Genomic DNA, 26,862 nt, shown 5'->3' with positions numbered 1-26,862 from the left:
TCTAAAACTGTAAAGTATAAACAAAACGATATTGTTTCCACAGAGACTCATTTTGTCCTTTTGGTCTAAAGCGGTGTCCATAATGATAGTGAAAATATTCTGTGACGCGCACGCGCAGTGGTTGCAGTGTATGAGAAAATGGCAGACGTCTCGTTGGATGAAGTTATACGGCGGCGCGGAATTAACCTTAAAGCTCCAGCTAAACGGTACGTAAAATGTAGTTAAGGTGTAAATACTTTAAATGAGGAATCTATAAAGCCTTTTTGTGGGAATTTTGAAAGAATAACAATAAAATAGAGCTGCTGTTTGTGCGTTGTTACGTGTGGCAGCAACAGAATGCTAAACATTAAGCTAAGTAGCAACCATTAGCAAGAGGCCTCTAGAAACGAACCCTTTAAGTTGAAAAAAACACGAATAATTCCAATGCATAATACCTAATTGTTTTGGTGGCTGCATTAAAAGCCCATGCTTGCAGTATAAGATCGTGTTTGCTTGTTGTCTTGTTTGTACCGCCCTATTTCGATTTGCTCCGCTAATATTTATTTTTAAAATTTTGTTTCTGCTACCAGTTCTTGAAGAAATGTGGTTGCTACAGGCCCTGCTCCAGCCTATATGTGTATGCGAGCTATATTAACATCAACCAGTGTTGTGCCAAAAAGTAACAAAGTGATGGCCAAAACTGATCCCGCACCGGTTGCTGGTTAAAATTCGGCCAATCAAACAATATTAAGACTAAAATCACAAATTTGGTCTGTGAAGGTTTTTATTACAGGTTTGTCTCCCTTTGACTTAAAAATACAAATAAAAAAACAACACGGGTTTAAGGTTAGGGACAAAATAGAGAAAAACAATTATGATACATCACAATACTATAGCTGATCATTTAACCCATGTTGTCTCTTTTCTTTCTTTTACATGATCAAGGGCAGTTAAGAGTCGCTCCAACTGGAATAATCTATCTATCTATGGGATTTTGCCATGTAGATGTGAGGGACTCTCTATTTTCATGTGAGAGTTATGCTGTTTTATTTATAGATTGTTTGTTTGCTTTAGGCCCATGTTTGGACGGGTTGGAGGAGGGGACAGTAAAAACTTTGATGCTAGGCAAAAAATTGGGATCAATGATGCAAGACAACGCCTGGGAGGAGGAACAGGTAAGGTTTGTTATTAAACAAGGATGTAAACAGTTGAAGGATTAAAATCATCTTAGCCATCAACTTCTTTTCTATCTCTCATCAGGTTTTCAAGTGAAGGATGCCAGAGAGAAGTTAGTTCAAAAAGATGCTCGGTTCAAAATCCGTGGCAGGGGAGGGGCAGGAGGTGTGCAGGATGCTCGGCAGATGATTAACTCACGCAAACAGGGGCAAAGTCAGTTTGGCACCCCTGCACAGACCACACTAAAGGCAGCGATAACGCAACAACTGCAAGGCAAGACACCAGTGCCACAGATACAGATACAAACCAACAGTAATCTTGCCAGTGCGAACACTAGGCAGTTTACCACTAATGTACAAGGACTGAATGCCAGAGTCAGCACAACACCACAGCTGAGCAATAATGTACGAGTAATGGATGCTCGCGATAGGCTGAGCCTTAAGAGGAGTATTGGAGGAACACAGACGCAAGCAGCTGCTGAACCACCTCTAAAAATAACAAAGACCATCCAGGTAAGGGTGCAGAAAGTTTTTTGTTTTTTTTATCTCGAACTGTAAAAGTAGACGAAAAAGCAGTTTTAAAATGACTGACTCACTTTTCAGCAACGGCCAGCTGGGATCTTAAGTGGAATTCGTGGAATGACGCAGGTAGATATGTTTTCATTTTCATTTTGTTTTATCTTCAGTGCAAAACGTGCTGCTTAATAAATGATCGTTTCTCTCAGCCTGCCTTAAATGACCTCGGCAGCATCCCCAGCAAACAAATAAAGATCACAACTGCCAACAATATGGGACAGTCCCGGGTAAGACGATCTTATAAATACCCAAATGTTTGAAGCATTACTCAAACTGTGTCTGGTTTCCACATAAAATAAAATAAAAAATGCTTCATACAGACTGGCCCCGTAGGCTCCATGTTCTCCATGACAGCCCCCATCACTAAGGTGGTAAAAAATGATGCCTACACGGCCCCACGGCCTCCAGTCCCGGTGGCGCCCACCCGGCCCAACACCAGCACGGCTGCTGCCCGTTCCTCTGCTGCAGCTTTGCAGCCGGTGTCCAGGACTCTGCAGCAGAGCACAGCAGAAACCAGCACTGCAACGCCTACTCCTCCTCTGGTACATACTCAAGCTTGCATCTATAAACAACCGTGTTTTCTTTTCGCATCTTCATCCTCTGGCTTATCTTCACTAAATGAATGTGGCGACTATGTTAGTGTTTGAGTTTCTTTTGTGAGGGGAAAAATCTATAATGATTAAGAATTCTTAAAGAAAAAAACATCAATATTTACATTTGTTGTATCAGATGAGTTGTTTGAGACATAGATTGTTTTTGTGTGGAAACCTAAAAAAGCTTGACTTAGCCAGCAATGTTGAGTTTTTTTCTGTTACAAACAGGAATCCCTGCAAGTCCAGCTAGATCATCATGGTTTTAGTTTTATACTTTCTTAAGAAGAGCTCCATAAAACATATTCTTAAATATCATGGATGAAAAGAAACACCTAAACAACATTTATATGTTGGGAGACAGACATCTCACGTGTTATTAAATCATATCAATCAATTAGATAACTTTTCACCCGACACTTGAACTTTGATCTTGATGGAGATTTATATTCACCAAATATCAGCGTATTTCTGTCGTATACGTATATTTTTTTCTTGAAAGAATAATTGGGATTCTTAGCAGAAGAAACTTACATAGAAGCTACATGTTCTAAATTAGTGGGCTGGTATGAGAGTCAAAGTATCACCTTGTGTAAAGATATTACAATTTCATGGTTTTAGGGTATTTACATCAAAAATTCAAAAACAGAAATATATATCATCAAATTGCTTGTATTTAAATCAGAAACGCAACAATCATTCTTACTCCTGCTGATATAATGCAACACTGATTATTACAGTTCTAATCATTTGGACCATACTATTTATTTGGATTTTGATACATGATATGGAATACAGTGAACACCTGTAGTAGTTTTCAAGAACAGAATGCTGTCATTTTTTATGCTTTGCTCTTTCTAGAGTAACACAAGTGAATTAAACTTATATTAGCTGTTGGTCTCCTCTGGTTGCTCGTGCAGTTCACTGTTTAATAGCCAAACTGCTTTTTAATTTGTAGTAGCAACAGATAGGGGAGGGCAACATGCATTTGGAGAAAACTGACATTTTTTCTGGCAACTCATTAAAAGACTTCAAGCCCCAGGAGCTCTGATCAGAACATTTTATGTAAAGATTTAAAAATCTTAACTTTCATGCCTTAATGGTTATCAAACCTGCCTATTCTAGAAGGTTTTCAATGATCTGAAAACCGTTTAGAATAGGAAGTTAAGATTTTACCCCAGAGTCAACCCCCAGGTTGACAAGGATACTTCATATTTACCATCGTAGTTTCTATTATCTCCAGGTGGCGTTTTAAGGTTAGCTGACCAAGGCTGAATCAATACAAACCCCCAAAAACAGCTTTGTTTACTTTGCTTCACAGTGCAGCTCTCTGTTAAAGTCGCATAACTGTAAATGTAAAGCTAGGAAGTATGTATGTGGCAGGTCAATAATTAGGTTTCATTACTGACACGGAACAACTTTCTTTTTAGCTGACTTTTAGCCCATTGGAGGGAACTAAAATAACCGTGACCAACCTTCATTCCCGGGTTACTGAGGAGGACATATTGGTGAGTCGATCATTCTGCTTGTCTTTGACTCTCATCTCTTCTGTTTGCTAGTTTGTGACATGTTTAGTGCTGTAGAACGGCAGTGACTAAAGCGGGTGTGGTTGTGCTGCCTGTTTGTCCAAAGGAACTGTTCTGTGTGTGCGGTGCTTTGAAGCGAGCGCGCCTGGTAAAGGTGGGCGTAGCTGAGGTAGTGTTTGTCCGTAAAGAGGATGCTGTCAGTGCATACAGGAGGTACAACAATCGCTGCTTGGATGGTGAGTGCCACTGGCTAGAACACACATGCCCTATGAGTTGTTGGTTCTAGAACTACAGGTCCTTCTCAAAATATTAGCATATTGTGATAAAGTTCATTATTTTCTATAATGTAATGATGAAAATTTAACATTCATATATTTTAGATTCATTGCACACTAACTGAAATATTTCAGGTCTTTTATTGTCTTAATACGGATGATTTTGGCATACAGCTCATGAAAACCCAAAATTCCTATCTCACAAAATTAGCATATCATTAAAAGGGTCTCTAAACGAGCTATGAACCTAATCATCTGAATCAACAAGTTAACTCTAAACACCTGCAAAAGATTCCTGAGGCCTTTAAAACTCCCAGCCTGGTTCATCACTCAAAATCCCAATCATGGGTAAGACTGCCGACCTGACTGCTGTCCAGAAGGCCACTATTGACACCCTCAAGCAAGAGGGTAAGACACAGAAAGAAATTTCTGAACGAATAGGCTGTTCCCAGAGTGCTGTATCAAGGCACCTCAGTGGGAAGTCTGTGGGAAGGAAAAAGTGTGGCAGAAAACGCTGCACAACGAGAAGAGGTGACCGGACCCTGAGGAAGATTGTGGAGAAGGGCCGATTCCAGACCTTGGGGGACCTGCGGAAGCAGTGGACTGAGTCTGGAGTAGAAACATCCAGAGCCACCGTGCACAGGCGTGTGCAGGAAATGGGCTACAGGTGCCACATTCCCCAGACCTGGGCTACAGAGAAGCAGCACTGGACTGTTGCTCAGTGGTCCAAAGTACTTTTTTCGGATGAAAGCAAATTCTGCATGTCATTCGGAAATCAAGGTGCCAGAGTCTGGAGGAAGACTGGGGAGAAGGAAATGCCAAAATGCCAGAAGTCCAGTGTCAAGTACCCACAGTCAGTGATGGTCTGGGTGCCGTGTCAGCTGCTGGTGTTGGTCCACTGTGTTTTATCAAGGGCAGGGTCAATGCAGCTAGCTATCAGGAGATTATGGAGCACTTCATGCATCTGCTGAAAAGCTTTATGGAGATGAAGATTTCATTTTTCAGCACGACCTGGCACCTGCTCACAGTGACAAAACCACTGGTAAATGGTTTACTGACCATGGTATCACTGTGCTCAATTGGCCTGCCAACTCTCCTGACCTGAACCCCATAGAGAATCTGTGGGATATTGTGAAGAGAACATTGAGAGACTCAAGACCCAACACTCTGGATGAGCTAAAGGCCGCTATCGAAGCATCCTGGGCCTCCATAAGACCTCAGCAGTGCCACAGGCTGATTGCCTCCATGCCACGCCGCATTGAAGCAGTCATTTCTGCCAAAGGATTCCCGACCAAGTATTGAGTGCATAACTACATGATTATTTGAAGGTTGACGTTTTTTGTATTAAAAACACTTTTCTTTTATTGGTCGGATGAAATATGCTAATTTTGTGAGATAGGAATTTTGGGTTTTCATGAGCTGTATGCCAAAATCATCCATATTAAGACAATAAAAGACCTGAAATATTTCAGTTAGTGTGCAATGAATCTAAAATATATGAATGTTAAATTTTCATCATGACATTATGGAAAATAATGAACTTTATCACAATATGCTAATATTTTGAGAAGGACCTGTACTTTAGCTAGGATGTTTCTTCTGGGTAATCTGCTGTATTTTTGTTTTAAGAATCACAGTTTCCCTCATCTTTTCTTGACCCCTGCCAGGCCAACCCATGAAGTGTAACCTTCATATTCAGGGAAACGTCATCACTTCTGATCAGCCGATTCTACTGTGAGTTCATCTCCTTTATTAGAATTCATCTTCCTCTGCATTCAGTTTCTAGTTTTGTGTTTTTGTGAACTCCAGTTTATCTGTAAACTGGAAGATGGTCAAATTTAGGGCTGCAACTAACAATCAATTTGCTAATCTGACAATTTTTTTGATTGACCGATTAATAATCGGATTGCAAAAGGTGTTTAATATAAGATGTTTTACAGGTTTTGTATCGGGTGAAGCTAAAACGTTGCAACTTGAGGAGTTCTGGATAGGACATATTTACAGACAAAGAAGTTGGCGATTATTCGATTGCTAAATTAGTAGATGATTATTTCAATAATTGATTAATTGCAGTTGGTAGCACTGTTGCCTTGCAGCAAGAAGGTTCTGGGTTCGATTCCAGGCCGGGGGTCTTTCTGCATGGAGTTTGCATGTTCTCCCATGCATGCGTGGGTTCTCACTGGGTACTCCGGCTTCCTCCCACAGTCCAAAGACATGCCTGTTAGGTTAATTGGTCTCTCTAAATTTCCCTTAGGTGTATGAATGAATGTGTGCGTGGTTGATTGTGTGTTGCCCTGTGATGGACTGGCGATCTGTCCAGGGTGTACTCTGCCTCTTGTCCATAGACTGCTGGAGATAGGCACCAGCTTCCCCGCGACCCACTATGGAATAAGCGGTAGAAAACGACTGACCGATTAATCCAATTAATTTTTTTAGCCATAGATGAATTTAAGAAAACCCAAAACTGTATTGTGTATGAAGAGACCAGTTTGTTTTGTTCTCCTACAGGAGACTCAGCGACACCCCTGGAGCAGGCAGCAGCAGCACCACGAAGAAATACGGTCTGCCTCCTTCTCTGTCCCGTCCCAGCGGTCAACGAGCCTCCTCTCAGCCCACTCCTGAAGTGGACCCTCAGACCATTCTCAAGGCTCTGTTCAAGTCCACCACACAGTCCACCTCCACTACCGAGGCCGCCAGCTCACAGACCACCGCTTTCCGCATCAAGATATAAAGCTGATATCTGAAAGGAATCTGCTGCCGTTAGAACGTCCTCAGTGTTCACATTAAAGCTGTGGTTCTCACTAATGGCAAGCAGCCCATATTCTCTAATGAAACTGATTTTTTTACGCATTTCATTGAGATGATTACTTGGAACGGGAGGTTAATAGATGATCCAATCCAATGTTAATTGGACCGGATGAAGAAATGTTGATATTTTAAATCGGCATAAAGAGGGGTTGTAGGAAGTGTTCTTTTATAAAATTTGGTTTATTTTTACTCTACAGTTATCTGCAATTTTCCAAAAGAGTGATTTAAAGGAAACATTGACAGACTATTTGAAAACTGAAGTTATTCTGAAGAATCAACACCTTTTTAAAGATGTGCGCACATATGGATGTGTTTAGTCATTCGAACCTCTGTCAGAGTTCAGCCTATGTGAACAGGATCTTGCATTTTTTCTTTAGCATTTTCCCCCCACTTTGGGACTTGTTAAATCCAAGTACTAGTTTTGCTTGTAAAAACATGTTAAACGTGAGCAGGAAGAGACCAGTACCTTGCTTTCATTGGATTTCCAGTTTGTGTGGGATTCAGTGCTCTGTAAAAAATTCCTCATGCTTGTTTAGTTTTGGAGGAGAAGGAAGATAATTTGTTGTAGGACACTTTACATTCTATTTGTGTCGAACAACTGTAAACTACTTTTAGGTTGCTTTCTCGGTTTGTCAGTGGGGGTTGTCAGATCTGTTTGTGAATTGTTGCCATTAAATATTCAGCTTTGTAGATCTAGTTTAAGTTGTAACATTGTTTTCTGCCAATATGATCATAAATAATTAAACATCCACTCTGAGAAGAGAAATCACAAACATTTTCCAAAAACCCAGAAAGAGGTTTCAACTTGTGGAGCAATGTTCTATCAAACATGAGAGTTTCTAAGTACGTTTAAATCTTTAACCGAGTGTCACAAAGAAATTCTGATGCTAGAAACACTTCTCACAAACGTCAACGATACTTGGAACATGAACAAACATTGTACGCATTCAACATTTTATACCCCACTGAAACATGGTGTGGAAAACATACATGCATCAAGTCTGTCAGCAGTTTTATTTTTTAATATACAGCTGTGACATTACTTTTCTGCTTGATCCTTTCGTTATGCTCCCTGACATAATGAATTAGGTGATGTCATCACTATACCATATCCACAATGTTCATACAGTAAGAAAACAGTAACACCATTTGAACTTTCTTCCCTGATAAGTTTTGTTACATCGCTTAGAAACAGCTGAAAAATAAATGCGTAAACCACTGAAATCAAAGGCAAGTTAATTCCAAAGCATGTCTTATAAAACCGCATATACGTTTATTTAGGAATTTTTTTGTAATATTTCTACACTTTCAAACAATTCAAGTTATAAACGGAAGACCAATATATCTGAGCACTCTGGGTAATATTTCATCTAAAGACTTTATTGATTATATAGTTTAAAGAAATAGTTTATGTAAAGAATTGTGTCAAATACCCATGCATGTGCCTATGGTGTATCAGGAAGTTCAAACTAAAAAGAAAAAAATAATATATAGAAATGTTATACTTTAAATAAAGAAGCAACGTTTTGTGTTAAACTGAATATCTTTATTGCTATTTACATACAGTTATTGGGGAAAGGTTGTGTTCATAGATGAAGTCCCACGCCAATAATATCTTTTATAATTTATAAGAAGGCGGTTTAACAGGTAATTTGTGTTAACTATTTATAGTTACATTTTCAGTAGCAGAGAGGATCTGGCAAGTTTTAATGGGCGGAACCCATAAACTCACTGAATACATGATCCTTACAAATAAGGCTCCATTTAGGTATAAGATTTAGTGCCAATTATGTTGTGACAATGCTTCAGTGTCACAAAATATTCCTGTTATTTTTGTAGTGGAACTTTACTAACGGTGACCACATATAATTATAATTTAACAAAAAAAAAAAAAAAAACCATCAGTTCAAGCTGTAGAGCGGAGCGCGAAACTTCGGTCTGAAAACGCTGGTCTACTTAGAACCCCACAGTGGTAGAAATTATTTACTTTTGGAAGTGGCAGTAAAAGGCATAAACTGGTATGTGAATGGTTCAGAATGGACACACAGGAGGACAATATGGACTTTGATGAATGGACGCCAGTAAGTAGAGGGAGAGGATGCGGAAGAGGTAAAGCAGAAGAAGGGAAATTGTTAGACAGCCAAAGGAGTAAAAGAGAGCTGGAAGAAAACAGTTCTGAAGAAGAGAGAGTAGTTAGGAGGAAAATTGGAAGGGAAGAATGTAAAATAATATTAAAGATAAAAAATGAAGAAGAAAAAGAGAACTTGAGTCCTATTTCACTATCTAGAGAAATAAAAAAAAAGATAGGAGATGTTGAAATGGTGAAGGTCTTGAGAGATGGAAATATACTGGTGTTGTGTAAAACCGAAGAACCAAGAAGAAAGGCTTTACAAGTTGAAAACATTTGCAAGAAAAGGGTGACAGAGAGGAAGATTATAGGAGAAGATAAAATCATTCGGGGGTAATTTATGGCATTCCTCTGGAGGAAGATATAGACAAGTTAAAAAAAAGCATTGTTGGTGCAAAGATAAAAAATCTCAAAAGACTGACAAAAAATGTAAATGGATAAAGAGTAGGAAGCCTGTCAATTTTAATAGACTTTGAAGAAAAGGTGTTGCCACAAAATGTTAAAATAGGATATCTGAGTTTTTCTGTGAGGCCTTTCATTCCTCCACCACTAAGATGTTTTAAATGTCAGAGATATGGTCATATAGCAGCTGTCTGCAAAGGAAAACAAAGATGTCCAAAGTGTGGAGAAGATCACAGAATTGAAGATTGTGGGGAAGAAGTGCAGGAAAAATGTTGCAATTGTGGAGGGAAACATAGAGTTACATTCGGGGGATGTGAGGTAAGGAAGAAAGCAAAAGAAATTCAACAAATTAAGATAACTAAAAACATAAGCTATGCTGAAGCAGTCAAAAATGTACAGAAAGAAAGATCAAGGGATGAAGGTCTAATTAGGATTCCAGATTATCAACAAAGAAAAGTAGAATCAGAGGAAAATGTTACAATGTCTGGAAAAACTGATATTATTCATAGCTTATGTCATTAACTGCACTGAACAGGCTAAACACAAAACAGAAAAGATTAAAATAATAGTCAGAGGAGCAGAAAAGTTCTTAGGGTTTAAAGAAGGATCTTGGGAAAACATTCATAAAAAGTTGGAAACAGATGGGAGGCAAGGAGGAACCCAGCTGATAGAAATATATGATAATATTACAGTGCAATGAAAGAAGCTTAATAGCTAATGGACAGGAATTTAAAGGGTATATAGATGGAATTGAAGAAAAACCAGAAATTATATGTATACAGGAGACGTGGTTAAAACCAAACCTAGATTTTGTGTTTAAAGGGTATAATAGTATCAGAAGGGATAGACAAGAAGGAAGTGGAGGAGGATGTGGAATATTTATAAAAGAAGGGATACAATATCAGATATTAGGAAAAGGTAAAAATTTAGAATACATAGTAGTTGAAATTTACAATAAAAAAGAAAAATGTAAGATAATAAATTTTTATAATCCATGTAAAATATTATCATTTGAGTTGATGGATGAATTAATGGGATACTTAGAAGGAAAAGTAGTCTGGTGTGGAGATTTTAATGCTAACAGCACATTATGGGGAAAATGTAATGATAAAAATGGACAAGTTATTGAAGAAATAATGGAAATAAAAAATTTGGTATGTATAAATGATGGAAGAGGAACAAGAATTAATGTAAAAAACAGTTACAGAATCTGTGATTGATTTAACAATAGTATCAAATTGTTTAGCCAATAACTGTGAGTGGGACATTGACAAAGATACAACAGTAGGTAGTGATCATTACCCCATTAAAATCATAACAGGAATATTAATAAATAACAGGAATACAGGATTATATAAAAGATGGAACTTTAATAAGGCTGATTGGAAAAAATTTAAATATTTAAGTCAAAAGAAATTGGAAGAAATAGATGAGTCAATTGATATAAATAGTTTAAATATAAATATCTGTAAAAAAAATCTTACAGGCTGCAGAAGAATCAATAAAAAAAGGAGGAAGAAAGAACGATAAAAAAATTGTGCCATGGTGGACAAAAGATTGTAGTGAAGTAATAAAATTAAGAAATAAAGCATTAAAGTGTTAAAAAGTAACCCAATTTATCAGAATCTAATTGAGTACAAAAGAAAGCAGGCAAAGGTAAGAAAGATCATTAAACATGCAAAAAGAGAATATTGGAGAAACTTTTGTAATTCCGTAGGGAGAGAAACAAAAACTGATCAAACGATTAAAAGAATGAATGGTATTAGAAAAGAATATGGATATCCTATATTAAAAATAAATAATACAACTATAACGGAAGATAAAGAAAAAGCAGAAATATTAGTTAAAACATTTAGTAAAATTCATAGTTCAAATAATATTAGTGAAGAGGGAAAGAAAGGTAGGGAAATCACAAAGATGAAATATAAAGATTTAATGCGAAATAATGTAGATACAAATAAATTAATAAATGAACCATTTACACAAGGAGAATTGAACTTTGTAACCAGGAAAACAAAAAATACATCACCTGGAAAAGATCAAATGTATTATACGATGATAGAACATCTTAATGACAAAGCAAAAGACAAAATATTATAATTATACAATAAAGTCTGGGAGGAGGGAGAGCTGCCACAGAGCTGGAAGGAAGCAATAATTATTCCAATAACTAAACCAGGAAAAGATGAAAACCAGAAAATTATAGACCGATCGCATTAACATCAAATATTTGTAAAATAATGGAAAAAAAGATTAATAATAGATTAACATATTATTTAAATATTAATGGATATATATCTAGAAATCAAAATGGGTTTAGAAAAGGGAGAAGCACAAATGACTCTGCATTATGTTTAGAATATGAAATTAGGAGAGCACAAATAAACAAAGAAAATGTAGTAGCTGTATTTTTTGATATAGAAAAAGCTTATGACATGATGTGGGTTGAAGGATTATTAATTAAATTAAATAAAATGGGTATTACTGGAAAAATGTTTAACTGGATTAAAGATTTTTTATCAAAAAGAACAATACAAGTAAGAATTGGTCAAGAATTGTCAGGTAAATATATAATAGATAATGGTACTCCTCAAGGAAGTATTATAAGTCCGTTATTGTTTTCTATAATGATAAATGATGTATTTAAAAATATTGGTAAGGAAGTCGGTTGTTCACTATTTGCAGATGATGGAGCTATATGGAAAAGGGGTCGTAATATCAAACTTATTGAAAAGAAAATACAGGATGAGATTATTAGAATAGAACAATGGGCAAAACAATGGGGATTTAAATTCTCAGTGGAAAAAACAAAAGTAATGGTGTTTACACAGAAAAGAAAAAGAGAAAATATAAAACTAAAATTATACAATCAAGTTTTAGAACAAGTAAAAAATATAAAATTTTTACGTGTATGGTTTGATGAAAAAATTATATGGAAAGTACATATAGAAAGAATCATAGATAAATGCAAAAAAATATTAAATATTATGAGATGTATGGCTGGTATTGATTGGGGAGCAGATCGAACATCATTAAAAAGAATTTGTACAGGATTAATTAGATCAAATATCGATTATGGAAGTATAATTTATGGATCAGCAGCAAACACTCACCTTATAAAATTAGACAATATACAACATCAAGCTTTAAGAATTTGTACAGGAGCAATCAGAACCAGTCCAATAGCAGTACTTCAGGTAGAGATGGGAGAGATGCCATTAGATCTAAGAAGGAAACAGTTAGCAATTAATTACTGGATAAACTTACAAAGCAATAATCCAGATCATCCCACACGTGATATTTTAAAACCATGCTGGGAAAAAAAAAAAAACAAGTTAAGAGTTTTGGTTGGATTATCAATAATATAGCAGAAGAATTTCAAATATATGAAAAAGAAATAAGTTCAATGTTGCCTTTGCCAGTAGTGCCACCGTGGCTGTTACCAGAAGCAGTGGTGGATATGGCATTGATGGAAAAGAAAAAAGATACGAAATGTAGATTAGATTCAAGTATAATACAGGAATATATAAACAATTACTATCATTATGTCCAGATTTACACAGATGCATCAAAAACAGATGAAAAAATAAAAAAATAGGAGTAGCATTTATAATACCAGAATTTAAAATAAAAGTAGGAAAAAGAATTACAGATGGATTATCAGTATATTCAGGAGAATTATTAGCAATATTGTTAGCAGTGCAGTGGGTGGAGGATATAAAACCATTAAAAACAATCATTTGTTCAGACTCAAGTTCAGCATTATTAAGTTTAAAACATAATCATTCAGAGGGTAGACCAGACATTTTGTTTGGGATTAATATTAGTGTTTTTATGGGTACCAGCACATGTAGGAGTTGTGGGGAATGAGAAGGCGGACAGGATAGCAAAGAAGGCAACACAAAACAACATTAGCTTTATAATTAATATTAGTAGGTCAGAGGCAAGAAATATAATTAAACAGAGAATCAGGAAAGAGTGGCAAAAAAGGTGGGATGAAGAAAAGAAAGGAAGATGGTTTTACAGAATCAACAAGATAGTAGGAGAAGTAAGAACAGGAAGAAGGAGCAGAAAAGAGGAAAGATTAATTACAAGATTAAGACTTGGACATAAAGGACTTAATTCTACATTGTTCAAAATAAAGAAACATAATACAGGAAAATGTGATCATTGTGGAGAGGAGGAAACAATAGAACATGTAATATTGAAGTGTCAGAAATATGAACAAGAAAGAACAATTTTAAGGAGAGAATTTGTAGGTATTAAAGAAAATTTTATTTTGAGAGATACTTTGCAAAGAAGTTTAGGTAGCAAACATATTCAAATTATAATTAGATTTTTCAAAAGCACTAAATTAATAAATAGAATTTGATTGTTGTAACAGTAAATAAGATTTAAAACCATGAAGAACCACACTCCATACCGGTCGGTGGCGGTAATGCACATCATAAAGTTATTTGCCAACTGCCAAAAAATAACACAGAAGAAGAAGAAGTACAAGCTGTACTGTTGATGCGCTTCCGGTTGAAAAGGTCACCCAATATGGCGCCGTCTAAGAAGAAACATGCAACGAGGAAGGCCTGTGTTATTCCTGGAGGATTTACGGGTATTTATCGTTATTTTTATGATTATAGTCTCCAGAAGGCGGACGATCTTAGGTCTATTTTTTAACACAGCCGTCTTGTTTGAGTCAGTATTTATGGATCACTTTGACGGACCTTAGTTCTTGCAGATGCTGATGTTTTGGTTTTCCTCTCGTCTCTGCAGTTCTGTCCTTACAGTTCAGCCTTGATAGCGCTGCACGGCACTCTCTGTATGTGAAGGAGCACAGGGTCCGGGCCGAGAAGAGTTCCTACAGACCGCTGGATCGGACTTTATTTGTGCTCAACATCCCTCCATACTGCTCAGAGGTGAGACTCCAACTCCCAGCATTCAGCCTGGAGCAACAATCAGGAGCTGGGTAATTTCCCTGATGTTTTATAAAATCAAAGAGGGTCACATTTCTCTCCCTTTTATTGTGTTTTAGAGCGTTGTCAAAGATTTATTCTCCCAGTTTGGCAGCGTTGCTTCAGTAGAGCTGAGGGATCACCCGGGTTCCTCTCCAGAGTCTGGACCCAAACTGTCCAAGGTCTTCAGACCAGCTGACAAACAGGTCAGCCTGCATTGCAAGTTTTCCTCTCTTTAATTATTGATATAGTACCACCAGGTTCATTATGTCTCTTTCATGTCTTCCAGGGTTTCAAAGTTGGCTACATTGTGTTTGAAAGCTCCTCCAGTCTAGCCGCAGCTAAATCCCATCCACATGATGATCCTCTGGTGGTCAGCACAGAGCAGCGGCCAGTAAAAACAGGAGTACAGAGTGAGTCACCGGTTTTAGAGTGCCTTGTAGCAAAGTATTCGCACCACATGAGGTTTCCGTTAACATTTTACATTATAAACACAAACATTTTAAACAGATTTTATGTGATCGACCAACACAAAGTTGGTCATAATTTTAAAGTTAGGAAAGGGTTACATGGTATGAAAAAGGAAAGAGAAGTCTGGTGTGAATTGGTTATCAGCCGTCTTACTTTATTTTCCGTATAAATCCTTTTTGTGAAGGCGTCAGAGGTTTGTTGGAGCGCATTAGTGAACAAACATGATCACAAAGACTAATGAACACAGCTGACAGGTCAGAGAGAAAGTGGTGGAGAAATTTAAAGTAAAGTTAGGTTAATAAACCATATCACAAGCTCTGAACATCTCATCGACCATCGTTCAATCCAATATCATAGAAGGGTTATTGGTGTGGCATGACTGGGATATGGCCATTAACCTAAACTGAAAAACTGGACAAGGAGAGTATTAATCCGAGAGGCTGCCAAGAGGCCCCTAGTAACTCAGAAGGAGCTGTAGAGAACTACAGCCGAGGTGGCATAAGTTGTTGACGGGACAACTATTAATCGTTCACTGGAAGAAAGAAATCCTGTTTAAAGTTTTCCACAAGCCATGCAAGGGACCTGGCAAGCAAAGAGTGCATTGGAGAGATGAGACCAAAATAAATGTTTTTGGCCAACATTAAAGCCAATATATGTGGGAGAAAAACTAATACTGCCCATCAACAAGAGCACACTGTTCCTTTGGTGAAACATGGTGGTGGCAGCATCATGCTGTGGGATTGCTTTTCTTGAGTAGGGAAAGGGAAAGTGGTCAGAGTTCATGGAAAGATGGATAGGGCTACATATAGATAGCTTAAGGAAAACATTTTTTGCTTGTACAAACCATGTATAATTTTCCTTCCAGTTTAGAACAGATACTGTAGTTTACTTTGTATTTGTCTGTCACATACAGTCAGAGAAAATTCCCTAAAATATGCGGTTGTAATGTGTTGAAATGTGAAAAAGTTCAAGAGGTGTGAATACTTTGGCAAGGCACTGTATCTTCTATGATGTCACGTTACTTGAACTATAAAAAAAATATTTTGCTTCATATTTAGAAAGCAGTCAGCAGGTTGCTGACGAGCCCTTAAATATGAAACAAATGGTTCATGTGACACATTCGTGTTTGGTGTTTCTCCCCGTGACAGAATGGATCCAGCAGTACACAAAGTCCTTCATCCACCCCGACAAACTGCAGCTGACGGTCGACTCTTTCATGCAGGACTACGACAAGCAGAAAGAAGAGGTAAAAACAGCACAGCTCTTCCTCTGGAACCCCATTAAAGTTCATGGGACCTAAATCTGACATTTGTCTGTTGCAGGAGGCAGAGCGACAGAGACAGGAGGTTGAGAAACAACAGGAGGACGAAGAGGGCTGGGTGAAAGTCACGAGAGGGCACAAAGGCGCCAAGGCCCGCCCTCACAGCGAGGCTGCCAACAAGAGGACTCTTCAGAGGGAGGTGAGGAAGAAGAGGAGGAAAGAGTTGATGAACTTCTACACCTGGCAGCACCAGAACACGCAGAAAGAACGTAAGTTTATCATCTTTTAACAACAATGAACTACAGAAGCACATTAAGGTTAAGAAGGATTTAAACCTTTTTTCTAATCTGTTTTGTTCCCCAGATATTGCTGAACTGAGGAAGAAGTTTGAGGAGGATAAACAGCGAATAGCTCTAATGAGAGCACAGAGGAAGTTCAAACCTTACTGAGTCAACTACTCCTTTTTGGCTCATTTCACTGCTTTTCTATTTTAGTTGCATCATATACTTGGGATGTCATTTGTGAATAAACTTATGTTTATTTTTTCACGACTATCATTATTGGCAGTAAGCGAGACACTGGGGACTTATACATTAAGATTTTTAAAGAAGAGTAGCAGGTTGTGAAGCTAACTGTACAACAAGCCAATAACAGCTGCGGGATTTTGGGAAAACATACCCCAAACCTTATTATATTTTTTAGCAATTTATATAATTGGCTGAGAAATAATCACATATCTGTAAAGTAAAAGGAAAATGATGCAGAGTTGAATACAGGTCCTTCTCAAAATATTATCATATTGTGATAAAGTTCATTATTTTCCATAATGTAATGATGAAAATTTAACATTCATATATTTTAGATTCATTGCACACTAACTGAAATATTTCAGGTCTTTTATTGTCTTAATACGGATGATTTTGGCATACAGCTCATGAAAACCCAAAATTCCTATCTCACAAAATTAGCATATCATTAAAAGGGTCTCTAAACGAGCTATGAACCTAATCATCTGAATCAACGAGTTAACTCTAAACACCTGCAAAAGATTCCTGAGGCCTTTAAAACTCCCAGCCTGGTTCATCACTCAAAACCCCAATCATGGGTAAGACTGCCGACCTGACTGCTGTCCAGAAGGCCACTATTGACACCCTCAAGCAAGAGGGTAAGACACAGAAAGAAATTTCTGAACGAATAGGCTGTTCCCAGAGTGCTGTATCAAGGCACCTCAGTGGGAAGTCTGTGGGAAGGAAAAAGTGTGGCAGAAAACGCTGCACAACGAGAAGAGGTGACCGGACCCTGAGGAAGATTGTGGAGAAGGGCCGATTCCAGACCTTGGGGGACCTGCGGAAGCAGTGGACTGAGTCTGGAGTAGAAACATCCAGAGCCACCGTGCACAGGCGTGTGCAGGAAATGGGCTACAGGTGCCGCATTCCCCAGGTCAAGCCACTTTTGAACCAGAAACAGCGGCAGAAGCCCCTGACCTGGGCTACAGAGAAGCAGCACTGGACTGTTGCTCAGTGGTCCAAAGTACTTTTTTCGGATGAAAGTAAATTCTGCATGTCATTCGGAAATCAAGGTGCCAGAGTCTGGAGGAAGACTGGGGAGAAGGAAATGCCAAAATGCCAGAAGTCCAGTGTCAAGTACCCACAGTCAGTGATGGTCTGGGGTGCCGTGTCAGCTACTGGTGTTGGTCCACTGTGTTTTATCAAGGGCAGGGTCAATGCAGCTAGCTATCAGGAGATTTTGGAGCACTGCATGCTTCCATTTGCTGAAAAGCTTTATGGAGATGAAGATTTCATTTTTCAGCACGACCTGGCACCTGCTCACAGTGCCAAAACCACTGGTAAATGGTTTACTGACCATGGTATCACTGTGCTCAATTGGCCTGCCAACTCTTCTGACCTGAACCCCATAGAGAATCTGTGGGATATTGTGAAGAGAACGTTGAGAGACTCAAGACCCAACACTCTGGATGAGCTAAAGGCCGCTATCGAAGCATCCTGGGCCTCCATAAGACCTCAGCTGATGCCACAGGCTGATTGCCTCCATGCCACGCCGCATTGAAGCAGTCATTTCTGCAAAAGGATTCCCGACCAAGTATTGAGTGCATAACTGTACATGATTATTTGAAGGTTGATGTTTTTTGTATGAAAAACACTTCTTTTATTGGTTGGATGAAATATGCTAATTTTGTGAGATAGGAATTTTGTGTTTTCATGAGCTGTATGCCAAAATCATCCGTATTAAGACAATAAAAGACCTGAAATATTTCAGTTAGTGTGCAATGAATCTAAAATATATGAATGTTAAATTTTCATCATTACATTATGGAAAATAATGAACTTTATCACAATATGCTAATATTTTGAGAAGGACCTGTATATGACAATCTGAAAACTGTGCATGCACACAGCTCTGGCTGCATGTTTAGGGTCATTATCCGGCTGGAAGGTAAACCTCCATCTCAGTCTTGACTCGTTCGTATCTTCAAACAGGTTTTCTTCCAGGATTGCCCTGTATTTAGTTCTGTCCATCTTATCTCCAGCCATTCTCTCCCTAATGAAGAACAACACACCCACAGCATGATGCTGCTGCCACCAGGTTTCACAGGGACGATGATGTGCAGCATTAGTTTCACACATTGTTTTGTATGTTTACCATGAAGTTCAGTTTTGGGGTCATCTCTTCAGTAGGTACATTGTTTGCCTTGTCCTTTAAATGACATTTGTTAAGTGGTATTTCTGTCACTTTTCCAGTGCATGATTGACAGATTCTCCCACCGGAGTTGTGGATCAGCAGCTCCTCCAGAGATTTAAAAGGCATCTTCGCTGCTTCTATGATTAAGGCTCTCCTTTTTCATCCTGTTAGCGTAGGTAAACGGCCATGTCTTGGTAGGTTTGCAGTTGACCCGTATTCCATTTTCAGATGATGGATTAAATGATGAGAAATTCTCCTCTAACCTAACCCCGCTTCAAACTTCTCCACAACTTTATCCATGACCTGGTTTTCATGATGCCGTTTGGACTGGAATCTGTAGACTTCTTTAGGCAATTGGTTGCACTAGATTTTATTTTGGGGGAGCAAAAGGGAAAACCATGGATCATTTCTTCCAGTTCAGTAATGCAGCACTTTATGTTGGACTATTATATAATAACTGCTTGGTTTGCCTTCCAAATCTGAAGAAACATCTGACTGAAGAATTAAGGATTAAGTAGTTTCTGATGAAGAGGATGCTCAGTGTTCCCTATTGTGTTATTTTCTGAATTATCCTGCTTTGCATAATCTCCAGAGGTTCCAGAACAGGCCCAACTGGAGTCTCTCCAGGACCTTTGTGATGAGAGATGTTTAGGCTGGGGTGTCCCAAGACATCTGGATCAAATTAATGTTCATTACTGGGCCTCTGCAGAACCTCCTGACATACTGATGAGGTGATTCAGCTTGTGTTTGAGGAGGGGCACATGGAAAACATACAGGACACAGGCTGTTGAGAATTGGAGTTAAACACCTATGTGTTAGTTTCACAACTATGGCGGTACTGGAACCCTCTCTCCTGGGTCCGGCAAAGGTCAAGAGGTGCTGCAGAATCCTACGTAGTTGCACCACATAGGCCATTGAGACTCTGGGGTTGACACCATCTAGACCTGCAGCCCTGTTCCAGTTCAGTCTCTCCCACTGCCTCTTCTGACTTCTAGAGATGCATCCATGAGGAGATGAAGTGAGGACCAGCATCTCCTGATGCGCTTTGTACAGCCACTGTACACAGTAAAGGTTACTTGGGTCAGATCTGCTACCATCCAGATGTTGAACCCACTGCTTCATAAAGACGCCTCTGGAACTAAACCAGACATTTTGCAAAACCTCAGATAGATTGCAAAATAGATTTTCAGTATGAAAAAAAAAAAATACAGAGGGCCCAGAGCTAAAATTGTGTTTAAAGCAAGAATGGAAATGTAGTTTATTTTCAGAACTACAGAAATTGACTTCTTCTACTCATGAATCCTCAAAACAGTGAAGAGTGGCAAATGTCTCTGTTTATATCAAACTTAGAATGCATTAAAATACAATAAAATAAACTAATGTATGGTCTAACTAAATTTGTTATCTACCGCCATTCATTTCTGGCTTCCTACCACAAACTTTTCTGAAAGATAAAATCCAGTGATCAAAGTAATATTTAGTTATGGTATTAATAAGCTGTCCAAAACAATTTCAGCAAACAAAAAGTAATTTATTGAGCTCATTTAAAGTGATCTTTTGTGTCAGCTTTATCTGTCCTCTTACATCTTTGGATGCTTTACCAAAGATTAAACAGCAGAATTAGCAGCAGCGCCACGCCAGAGAGAGCCTACATCACTCTGAACACTAGGAAACAGGAGACAAGGCGCATTACAACCAAGTTATTACCATTAGCTTGCTGACAGTTTTGTTTGAAAGAACATTTACCCTTCCTCAGTTTTTTATGCTGTAACGCTGTAATGTAACCCAGTTCAGTGTTTTCTGGAGCAGCTGAAGTGGCCCTAAGGAGATGAGCTGGACATGATGGGATGTAGGTGTGGCCCGTCTTCTTCGTCCCTCAGCATCTGATGCTGAGGAGGCAGAAGTCATAAAAAAAAAAAAAAAAAAGGACAAACAAATTTAAGTAATACTCACAGATGATGGTGCAACGTTGGGTACAGTCGATGTCTTCTGTGCAGATTTCCACCCAACAGAAGAAGTACATCTAATGGACAGAATACATAGAACTTCTGTAGTCATACTTACTTGATACTGTAACAGTGCCAGTTACATTTATTAGCACCTCTAGTCAAGATATTTAAAAAGGCTTTAAATAAACTACTTTATTGTGGTAGTATCATCTAAAATTCTTTGAAAACGTGCATTTATATAGTGGGGGTTTAATGATAACAGGTTCACCAGTGGTACCCATCATTTGTACCCCTAACAATTCCTTTAAAATATATATATCTGAAATTTATAATTTACATTTTTCAGAATTTTAAAAATGGAACTTCTAATTAGTAATCTATAGTTTTCTGTTCTCTTGGGTTTAAATAAAACATGACCTAAAGGTCCACTCCTTGTAGCCATGAACCTCTACGATTGACGAGGACCTACATTTTTGTTACTGCCACACAAAGCTAGCAGTATGGTAGGAGGTTTAAAAATAAAAATCTTCAAAGCTCACCGTTAAAGAACTGCAGCAAAGAACGACATTGGAAGGTCACCACGTCTCCGTAACCAGCAGATGCTATCTACACACCAACCTCTTGTTTGGGAGGTTTTCCTACCATCGCAAACGTAAACATGCAAGGTTTACTAAACTTTTCTGCAAATTTTGGTCAGATGCAACTTGGCAAACAATCCAGATGGTTTTGGGATATAACAAAGGATGCAAATGTGGAAAAGCACCTCATGCTCCTCTGTCACGTATGGTGGAGGATCTGTGTTGCTGTGGGCCCATTTTACTTCCAAAGGCTCTGAGTATTAAAATTTCTAAATAAGAATATGTTGGACTCTACCTGAAAAGAAACCCCTGTAGACACTACTAGGACATAAACAAGACCTAGTTGGGTCAGACTAAAACATATTTCATCAGCAAATCTTCCAAAACCTGCTCAGCACTCTAAATGAGTCCAGCATGAAACAACCGCATATGTGCCACAACACCTGATGTTCACTGAAGTAGGGTGGAGGATCTGAGATTTGGTTCGTCTGATCCACTTCCAAAAGAAACCTCTGGGAAAGTTCTACAGGTCCTTCTCAAAATATTAGCATATTGTGATAAAGTTAATTATTTTCCATAATGTCATGATGAAAATATAACATTCATATATTTTAGATTCATTGCACACTAACTGAAATATTTCAGGTCTTTTATTGTCTTAATACGGATGATTTTGGCATACAGCTCATGAAAACCCAAAATTCCTATCTCACAAAATTAGCATATCATTAAAAGGGTCTCTAAACGAGCTATGAACCTAATCATCTGAATCAACGAGTTAACTCTAAACACCTGCAAAAGATTCCTGAGGCCTTTAAAACTCCCAGCCTGGTTCATCACTCAAAACCCCAATCATGGGTAAGACTGCCGACCTGACTGCTGTCCAGAAGGCCACTATTGACACCCTCAAGCAAGAGGGTAAGACACAGAAAGAAATTTCTGAACGAATAGGCTGTTCCCAGAGTGCTGTATCAAGGCACCTCAGTGGGAAGTCTGTGGGAAGGAAAAAGTGTGGCAGAAAACGCTGCACAACGAGAAGAGGTGAGCGGACCCTGAGGAAGATTGTGGAGAAGGGCCGATTCCAGACCTTGGGGGACCTGCGGAAGCAGTGGACTGAGTCTGGAGTAGAAACATCCAGAGCCACCGTGCACAGGCGTGTGCAGGAAATGGGCTACAGGTGCCGCATTCCCCAGACCTGGGCTACAGAGAAGCAGCACTGGACTGTTGCTCAGTGGTCCAAAGTACTTTTTTCGGATGAAAGCAAATTCTGCATGTCATTCGGACATCAAGGTGCCAGAGTCTGGAGGAAGACTGGGTAGAAGGAAATGCCAAAATGCCAGAAGTCCAGTGTTAAGTACCCACAGTCAGTGATGGTCTGGGGTGCCGTGTCAGGCTGGTGTTGGTCCACTGTGTTTCATCAAGGGCAGGGTCAATGCAGCTAGCTATCAGGAGATTTTGGAGCACTTCATGCTTCCATCTGCTGAAAAGCTTTATGGAGATGAAGATTTCATTTTTCAGCACGTCCTGGCACCTGCTCAGAGTGCCAAAACCACTGGTAAATGGTTTACTGACCATGGTATCACTGTGCTCAATTGGCCTGCCAACTCTCCTGACCTGAACCCCATAGAGAATCTGTGGGATATTGTGAAGAGAACGTTGAGAGACTCAAGACCCAACACTCTGGATGAGCTAAAGGCCGCTATCGAAGCATCCTGGGCCTCCATAAGACCTCAGCAGTGCCACAGGCTGATTGCCTCCATGCCACGCCGCATTGAAGCAGTCATTTCTGCAAAAGGATTCCCGACAGAGTATTGAGTGCATAACTGTACGTGATTATTTGAAGGTTGACGTTTTTTGTATTAAAAACACTTTTCTTTTATTGGTCGGATGAAATATGCTAATTTTGTGAGATAGGAATTTTGGGTTTTCATGAGCTGTATGCCAAAATCATCCGTATTAAGACAATAAAAGACCTGAAATATTTCAGTTAGTGTGCAATGAATCTAAAATATATGAATGTTAAATTTTCATCATGACATTATGGAAAATAATGAACTTTATCACAATATGCTAATATTTTGAGAAGGACCTGTACATTGTGCACATCTTTCAAAACAAATACTCCTCCAAAACAAATGTGTCCAGCCAGGGGTGTCAAACTCCAGTCCTCGAGGGCCGCTGTCCTGCAACTTGGATGTCTCCTCTGGTCCAACACACCTGAATCAATTTGCTGAATTACCTCCTCAGTCTGCAATCTAATTCTCTAGAGTCCTGCCAATGACCTAATTATTTAACTCAGATGTGGTGAAGAAGAGGCACATCTAACAGTAGCAGGACACCAGCCCTCGAGGTCTGGAGTTTGACACCTGTGGATAAGGTTACCTTTTCCACACTTGGTTTGCCAGTATCAGGGTCCAAGAAGGCAAAAGTCTTCACATCAAACCTCCTAACTTGAGAGTGAGTGGTGGTCTCCCCCTGGTTGTCCACAGGGACAGAGCTTCTCATATTATCTAGAGGGTTAGGACATCTGTCCAAAAAAAACTGAAATCATTTCACTTTCACATTCCGGCATGATTCTCAGGTTGGTGCATTGTAGACACCACTCACCCATCATGGAGGAGGGTCCACACAGAGTGCTTAGACACAGGGTAGGCGAAGCAGTCTCGCACATGCAGCGAGAGTGTAGGATCAGGGGATGGAGGAACGATGGAAATCTCCACATTCACTGTTTCGCGCAGTGGCAGTTTCAGGGGAAGCTGGTCCTCAGGAAAAAAGGTAGTAAAGGAAGCATCTGGAGGGAAACCAAAGTGGGTCAGGAATGGGTTTTGAGCAATTAGAGCTGGCAAAAATATTTCTACCTGTTGCTAATCTCATCTGCACCCTGATGGTTCCCTGAGCAACTGCAGCGGGTGGATTGGTCACCGTATACAGGGACCTCAAGTCTTTTGCACGCTTGAGATCCAGTTCTTTATATTCACAAGCAACGTGAAGACTGAAAAAAACTAAAATATCAGCACATTTACATCACCACAAATAAATTATAACATAAATGGGTAAAAGCATACTTAAATGAAGCATGTCTTTCCCTTTTAGTGTTCAGCTCCTCCACCTCAACCTCATAGATCACCAGCTCTCCATCTTTCTAGAAGCCAAACAAATAATTCAGCCTCCAGAAAGAGTATCAATGTAGATATTTAAAGTGAGAAAACAAGTATTTAAAAAAGGAGAAATCTTTTAGTGAGTCCATACAGCGCCTTTCATACGTATTCATATCTCTTGAGCCTTTCCACATTTTGTTTTACTACAAACACAGACTTTATATACATTATTGAGGTTTTATGTTATAGACCAATAAACAAACTAGTGCATAGCTTTAAAGTGGAAGGAAAAGGATGCAGATAAAGAGTCATGGCATGCGTTTGTATTCAGCCTCCAGAAGTAAAAACCACAGAAGCACATTACAGCTGCCAGTGTTTTTGGGTACGGCTCTACCAGCCTTGCCCATCTACAGACTGATTTTTTTAACCATTCTTCTTTGTAAAATGTCTCCAGGTCAGGACAATTTGATAGAGAGCATCTGTGAACATCAACTTTAAATTCAATTGCATTTAAGTCTGGACCATTCTAGCATAGGCGGTTCTAGACAGGAGCTAACAGGGTCCTCTATTGACCTTCCAGAGCAGACATTTTAATATGAAGTCAGGTTGAGGCATGATAGCTTACCTTCATTTTTGCGCCACACTCCATGACTCCCATCTTGAAGACGGCAGTATCTGGAGTTGAGACTACAGGCAAACAGTGAGGCTGATCCTTGACTACAAGGTTGCTGGGATCAATGGGCGGGTGGGTGTCTGTAGCCTTGACTGTGAACACAAAGTGTCCATCCAGAGAGCAGGCTAAACAATGTCACAAGAGAGAAAAATATGCTTAGTTTAGCAAATGTTGAGGGGGGGTGTCTTATGTGAACATGCTACAATCCATTAGCAACCTCACAGAGGGATGAAATAATTATTTTACCGTTAAGTCTGTAGTAGCAGGCTGATGTGTGAGCATCGTAGCAGCAGCCCAGTTTTTGGCAGGCGCTTCTGGTGATGCTTTGGTGGCCACAGTCTAAACGCAGGAATTTATCAGCTTCACAATCACCAACGGAAGCTGGAGAAGAATCATGTTTTAATGTTCTGAACATTTTTTTTTACATTTCATCACTCAACACTTAGAACGTACAAACTTCAGTGGGTTTTATTGGGTATTTCTGTGACAGATGAACACACTGTAGGGCAAAATTGTCAAGTGGAGTAAAAAAAAAAAGCACACGGTTGGAATAATCTTTTACATGAGGCATTCATTTGTATACACCCCCCTTTACTCTGGTACTACTAAATAAAACCCATTGAAACCGATTCCCCTCAGAAGCCACCTATATATAAAACAGGATCCAGCTCTGTGTAATTTAATCTCAGTCCAGTAGTTCTGTGGACACTAAACAGATCTGAGCTGTACATAAGAGTGGCAAGGAGAAGGTCGCTATGGAAAACTTTCCACAATATCCATTGAATACTGTTGAAATGCCACAATCCTGTTAAAGCTTAGATGAGGGGTCACTCACATGTTGGTTGGGCCATTTCACTCCTTCTTTTTATCAGAGGACAACTGATGTTTACTCTGATCCACCGGTTCTCTCCTGTCAACTGGACCAGCAGAGGGATGACCACTTTGTTGCCCTGCAAAGAAAAAAGTCAGGAGAATATGTGATGGGAAGAGCTTTTGAAATGTTCTTTTCTATTTGCATGCTGAATTTTGGTCATGTGTTTTTAATTGAACCCTTACCTCTATCCTTGCATAACAGCTGTCAAATCTACTGAAAAACGCGAGGTTCTGATTCTTGTCTTTACCCACCCTCACTCCACAGGACCCCTTAGAATTAAGTAAAGGGATTGTAGTACCTGACACGTCTAAACAACAACAACAAAGCACACGAATAAGAATTATGAGAGTATTTTCAGAAAGAAATTCATGACTTAGTCGTAACTTTGAGATATTTTACCACAAATTTCATCACTTATAATTGGCATATAATTAATGCAACAGACATGATTTTACCTCTTACATGAAGATTATTTTTGACCATCGGGCCGAACATCGCTTTAATGCCACGGACTGAGCAGGTGACTGTCGGTAAAGCCTGCTGCGTGTTCTGCAATGGTCTTTCCTTCCCCTGATTGGTGGAGACGCAGCAACAGCGCCTCGCCATCAGGATCAAAACTAAAGAAAGCAATCTAATTTTTGCGGAATTGTAGATCATCTCCTTTTACTTTGTAACGTTTTTCTTGACTCCAGGGTTCTCATGTCTTTGTATGACACTAGATGAGGGTCACGTGACATCTGGTAATTAGCCTTAATTGGTCTAAAGCTTGTTTCCTCCTCAATCAGAGAAGCAGATAGCTTCAAGTTTCATTTTCACGTATATTGATCTGATAAATCCAACCCATCCAGCATAA

At 39.0% G+C, this 26,862-nt stretch overlaps 3 protein-coding genes across 5 annotated transcripts; 2 read left to right on the top strand and 1 right to left on the bottom strand.

The window, feature by feature from the left end:
* The first annotated feature begins 70 nt into the window (after positions 1-70).
* On the top strand, positions 71-7,625 carry LOC124863609 (polymerase delta-interacting protein 3-like). Of its 3 annotated transcripts, none has more exons than XR_007037168.1 (10): positions 71-206; positions 1,054-1,154; positions 1,240-1,667; positions 1,758-1,802; positions 1,880-1,957; positions 2,051-2,272; positions 3,751-3,828; positions 3,953-4,082; positions 5,751-5,855; positions 6,630-6,768. XR_007037168.1 is itself a non-coding variant. In XM_047358062.1 (10 exons), exons 1-10 carry the CDS (start codon positions 139-141, stop codon positions 6,850-6,852), a joined length of 1,440 nt encoding a protein of 479 aa, XP_047214018.1. In that variant the 5' UTR covers positions 71-138; the 3' UTR covers positions 6,853-7,625. The 3 variants fall into 3 exon arrangements, 2 of the variants coding, with proteins under 2 accessions (XP_047214018.1, XP_047214019.1); XM_047358062.1 differs by having other exon boundaries at positions 5,789-5,855; positions 6,630-7,625; XM_047358063.1 differs by lacking the exon at positions 6,630-6,768 and having other exon boundaries at positions 3,953-4,135; positions 5,699-5,767.
* Positions 7,626-13,910: 6,285 nt separating this feature from the next.
* On the top strand, positions 13,911-16,682 carry LOC124863277 (ribosomal RNA-processing protein 7 homolog A-like). The gene is made up of 7 exons (XM_047357602.1): positions 13,911-14,065; positions 14,227-14,369; positions 14,486-14,611; positions 14,695-14,818; positions 16,025-16,122; positions 16,199-16,406; positions 16,501-16,682. Exons 1-7 carry the CDS (start codon positions 13,972-13,974, stop codon positions 16,584-16,586), a joined length of 879 nt encoding a protein of 292 aa, XP_047213558.1. The 5' UTR covers positions 13,911-13,971; the 3' UTR covers positions 16,587-16,682.
* A 3,665-nt stretch (positions 16,683-20,347) lies between these two features.
* LOC124863611 (zona pellucida sperm-binding protein 4-like) lies at positions 20,348-26,726 on the bottom strand. Its single transcript, XM_047358064.1, has 12 exons — positions 26,465-26,726; positions 26,192-26,316; positions 25,971-26,085; positions 25,382-25,516; positions 25,088-25,260; positions 24,430-24,506; positions 24,223-24,356; positions 23,972-24,155; positions 23,747-23,891; positions 20,791-20,860; positions 20,584-20,726; positions 20,348-20,502 (listed from the first exon to the last, which is right to left on the bottom strand). Exons 1-11 carry the CDS (start codon positions 26,664-26,666, stop codon positions 20,590-20,592), a joined length of 1,497 nt encoding a protein of 498 aa, XP_047214020.1. The 5' UTR covers positions 26,667-26,726; the 3' UTR covers positions 20,348-20,502; positions 20,584-20,589.
* Between the last annotated feature and the right edge of the window lie 136 nt (positions 26,727-26,862).

This window comes from Girardinichthys multiradiatus, chromosome X (genome assembly GCF_021462225.1).
Source record: "Girardinichthys multiradiatus isolate DD_20200921_A chromosome X, DD_fGirMul_XY1, whole genome shotgun sequence".
NCBI lineage: Eukaryota > Metazoa > Chordata > Actinopteri > Cyprinodontiformes > Goodeidae > Girardinichthys > Girardinichthys multiradiatus.
Note: the sequence above shows the minus strand (reverse complement) of the source record. Positions and strands in the feature narration are given on the sequence as shown.

Excerpts from the sequence above, each read along its gene's own strand:
- LOC124863609 (XM_047358062.1), top strand. The coding sequence starts at position 139 with ATGGCAGACGTCTCGTTGGATGAAGTTATACGGCGGCGCGGAATTAAC. Across the intron at positions 207-1,053 it reads CTTAAAGCTCCAGCTAAACG|GCCCATGTTTGGACGGGTTG; the intron begins GTACGTAAAATG and ends TGTTTGCTTTAG. Across the intron at positions 3,829-3,952 it reads TTACTGAGGAGGACATATTG|GAACTGTTCTGTGTGTGCGG; the intron begins GTGAGTCGATCA and ends GTTTGTCCAAAG.
- LOC124863277 (XM_047357602.1), top strand. The coding sequence starts at position 13,972 with ATGCGCTTCCGGTTGAAAAGGTCACCCAATATGGCGCCGTCTAAGAAG. Across the intron at positions 14,819-16,024 it reads AGTAAAAACAGGAGTACAGA|AATGGATCCAGCAGTACACA; the intron begins GTGAGTCACCGG and ends TCCCCGTGACAG. Across the intron at positions 16,407-16,500 it reads CCAGAACACGCAGAAAGAAC|ATATTGCTGAACTGAGGAAG; the intron begins GTAAGTTTATCA and ends TTTGTTCCCCAG.
- LOC124863611 (XM_047358064.1), bottom strand. The coding sequence starts at position 26,666 with ATGATCTACAATTCCGCAAAAATTAGATTGCTTTCTTTAGTTTTGATC. Across the intron at positions 26,086-26,191 it reads GCTGTTATGCAAGGATAGAG|GGCAACAAAGTGGTCATCCC; the intron begins GTAAGGGTTCAA and ends TTTTCTTTGCAG. Across the intron at positions 20,727-20,790 it reads CCAACGTTGCACCATCATCT|CATCAGATGCTGAGGGACGA; the intron begins GTGAGTATTACT and ends CTGCCTCCTCAG.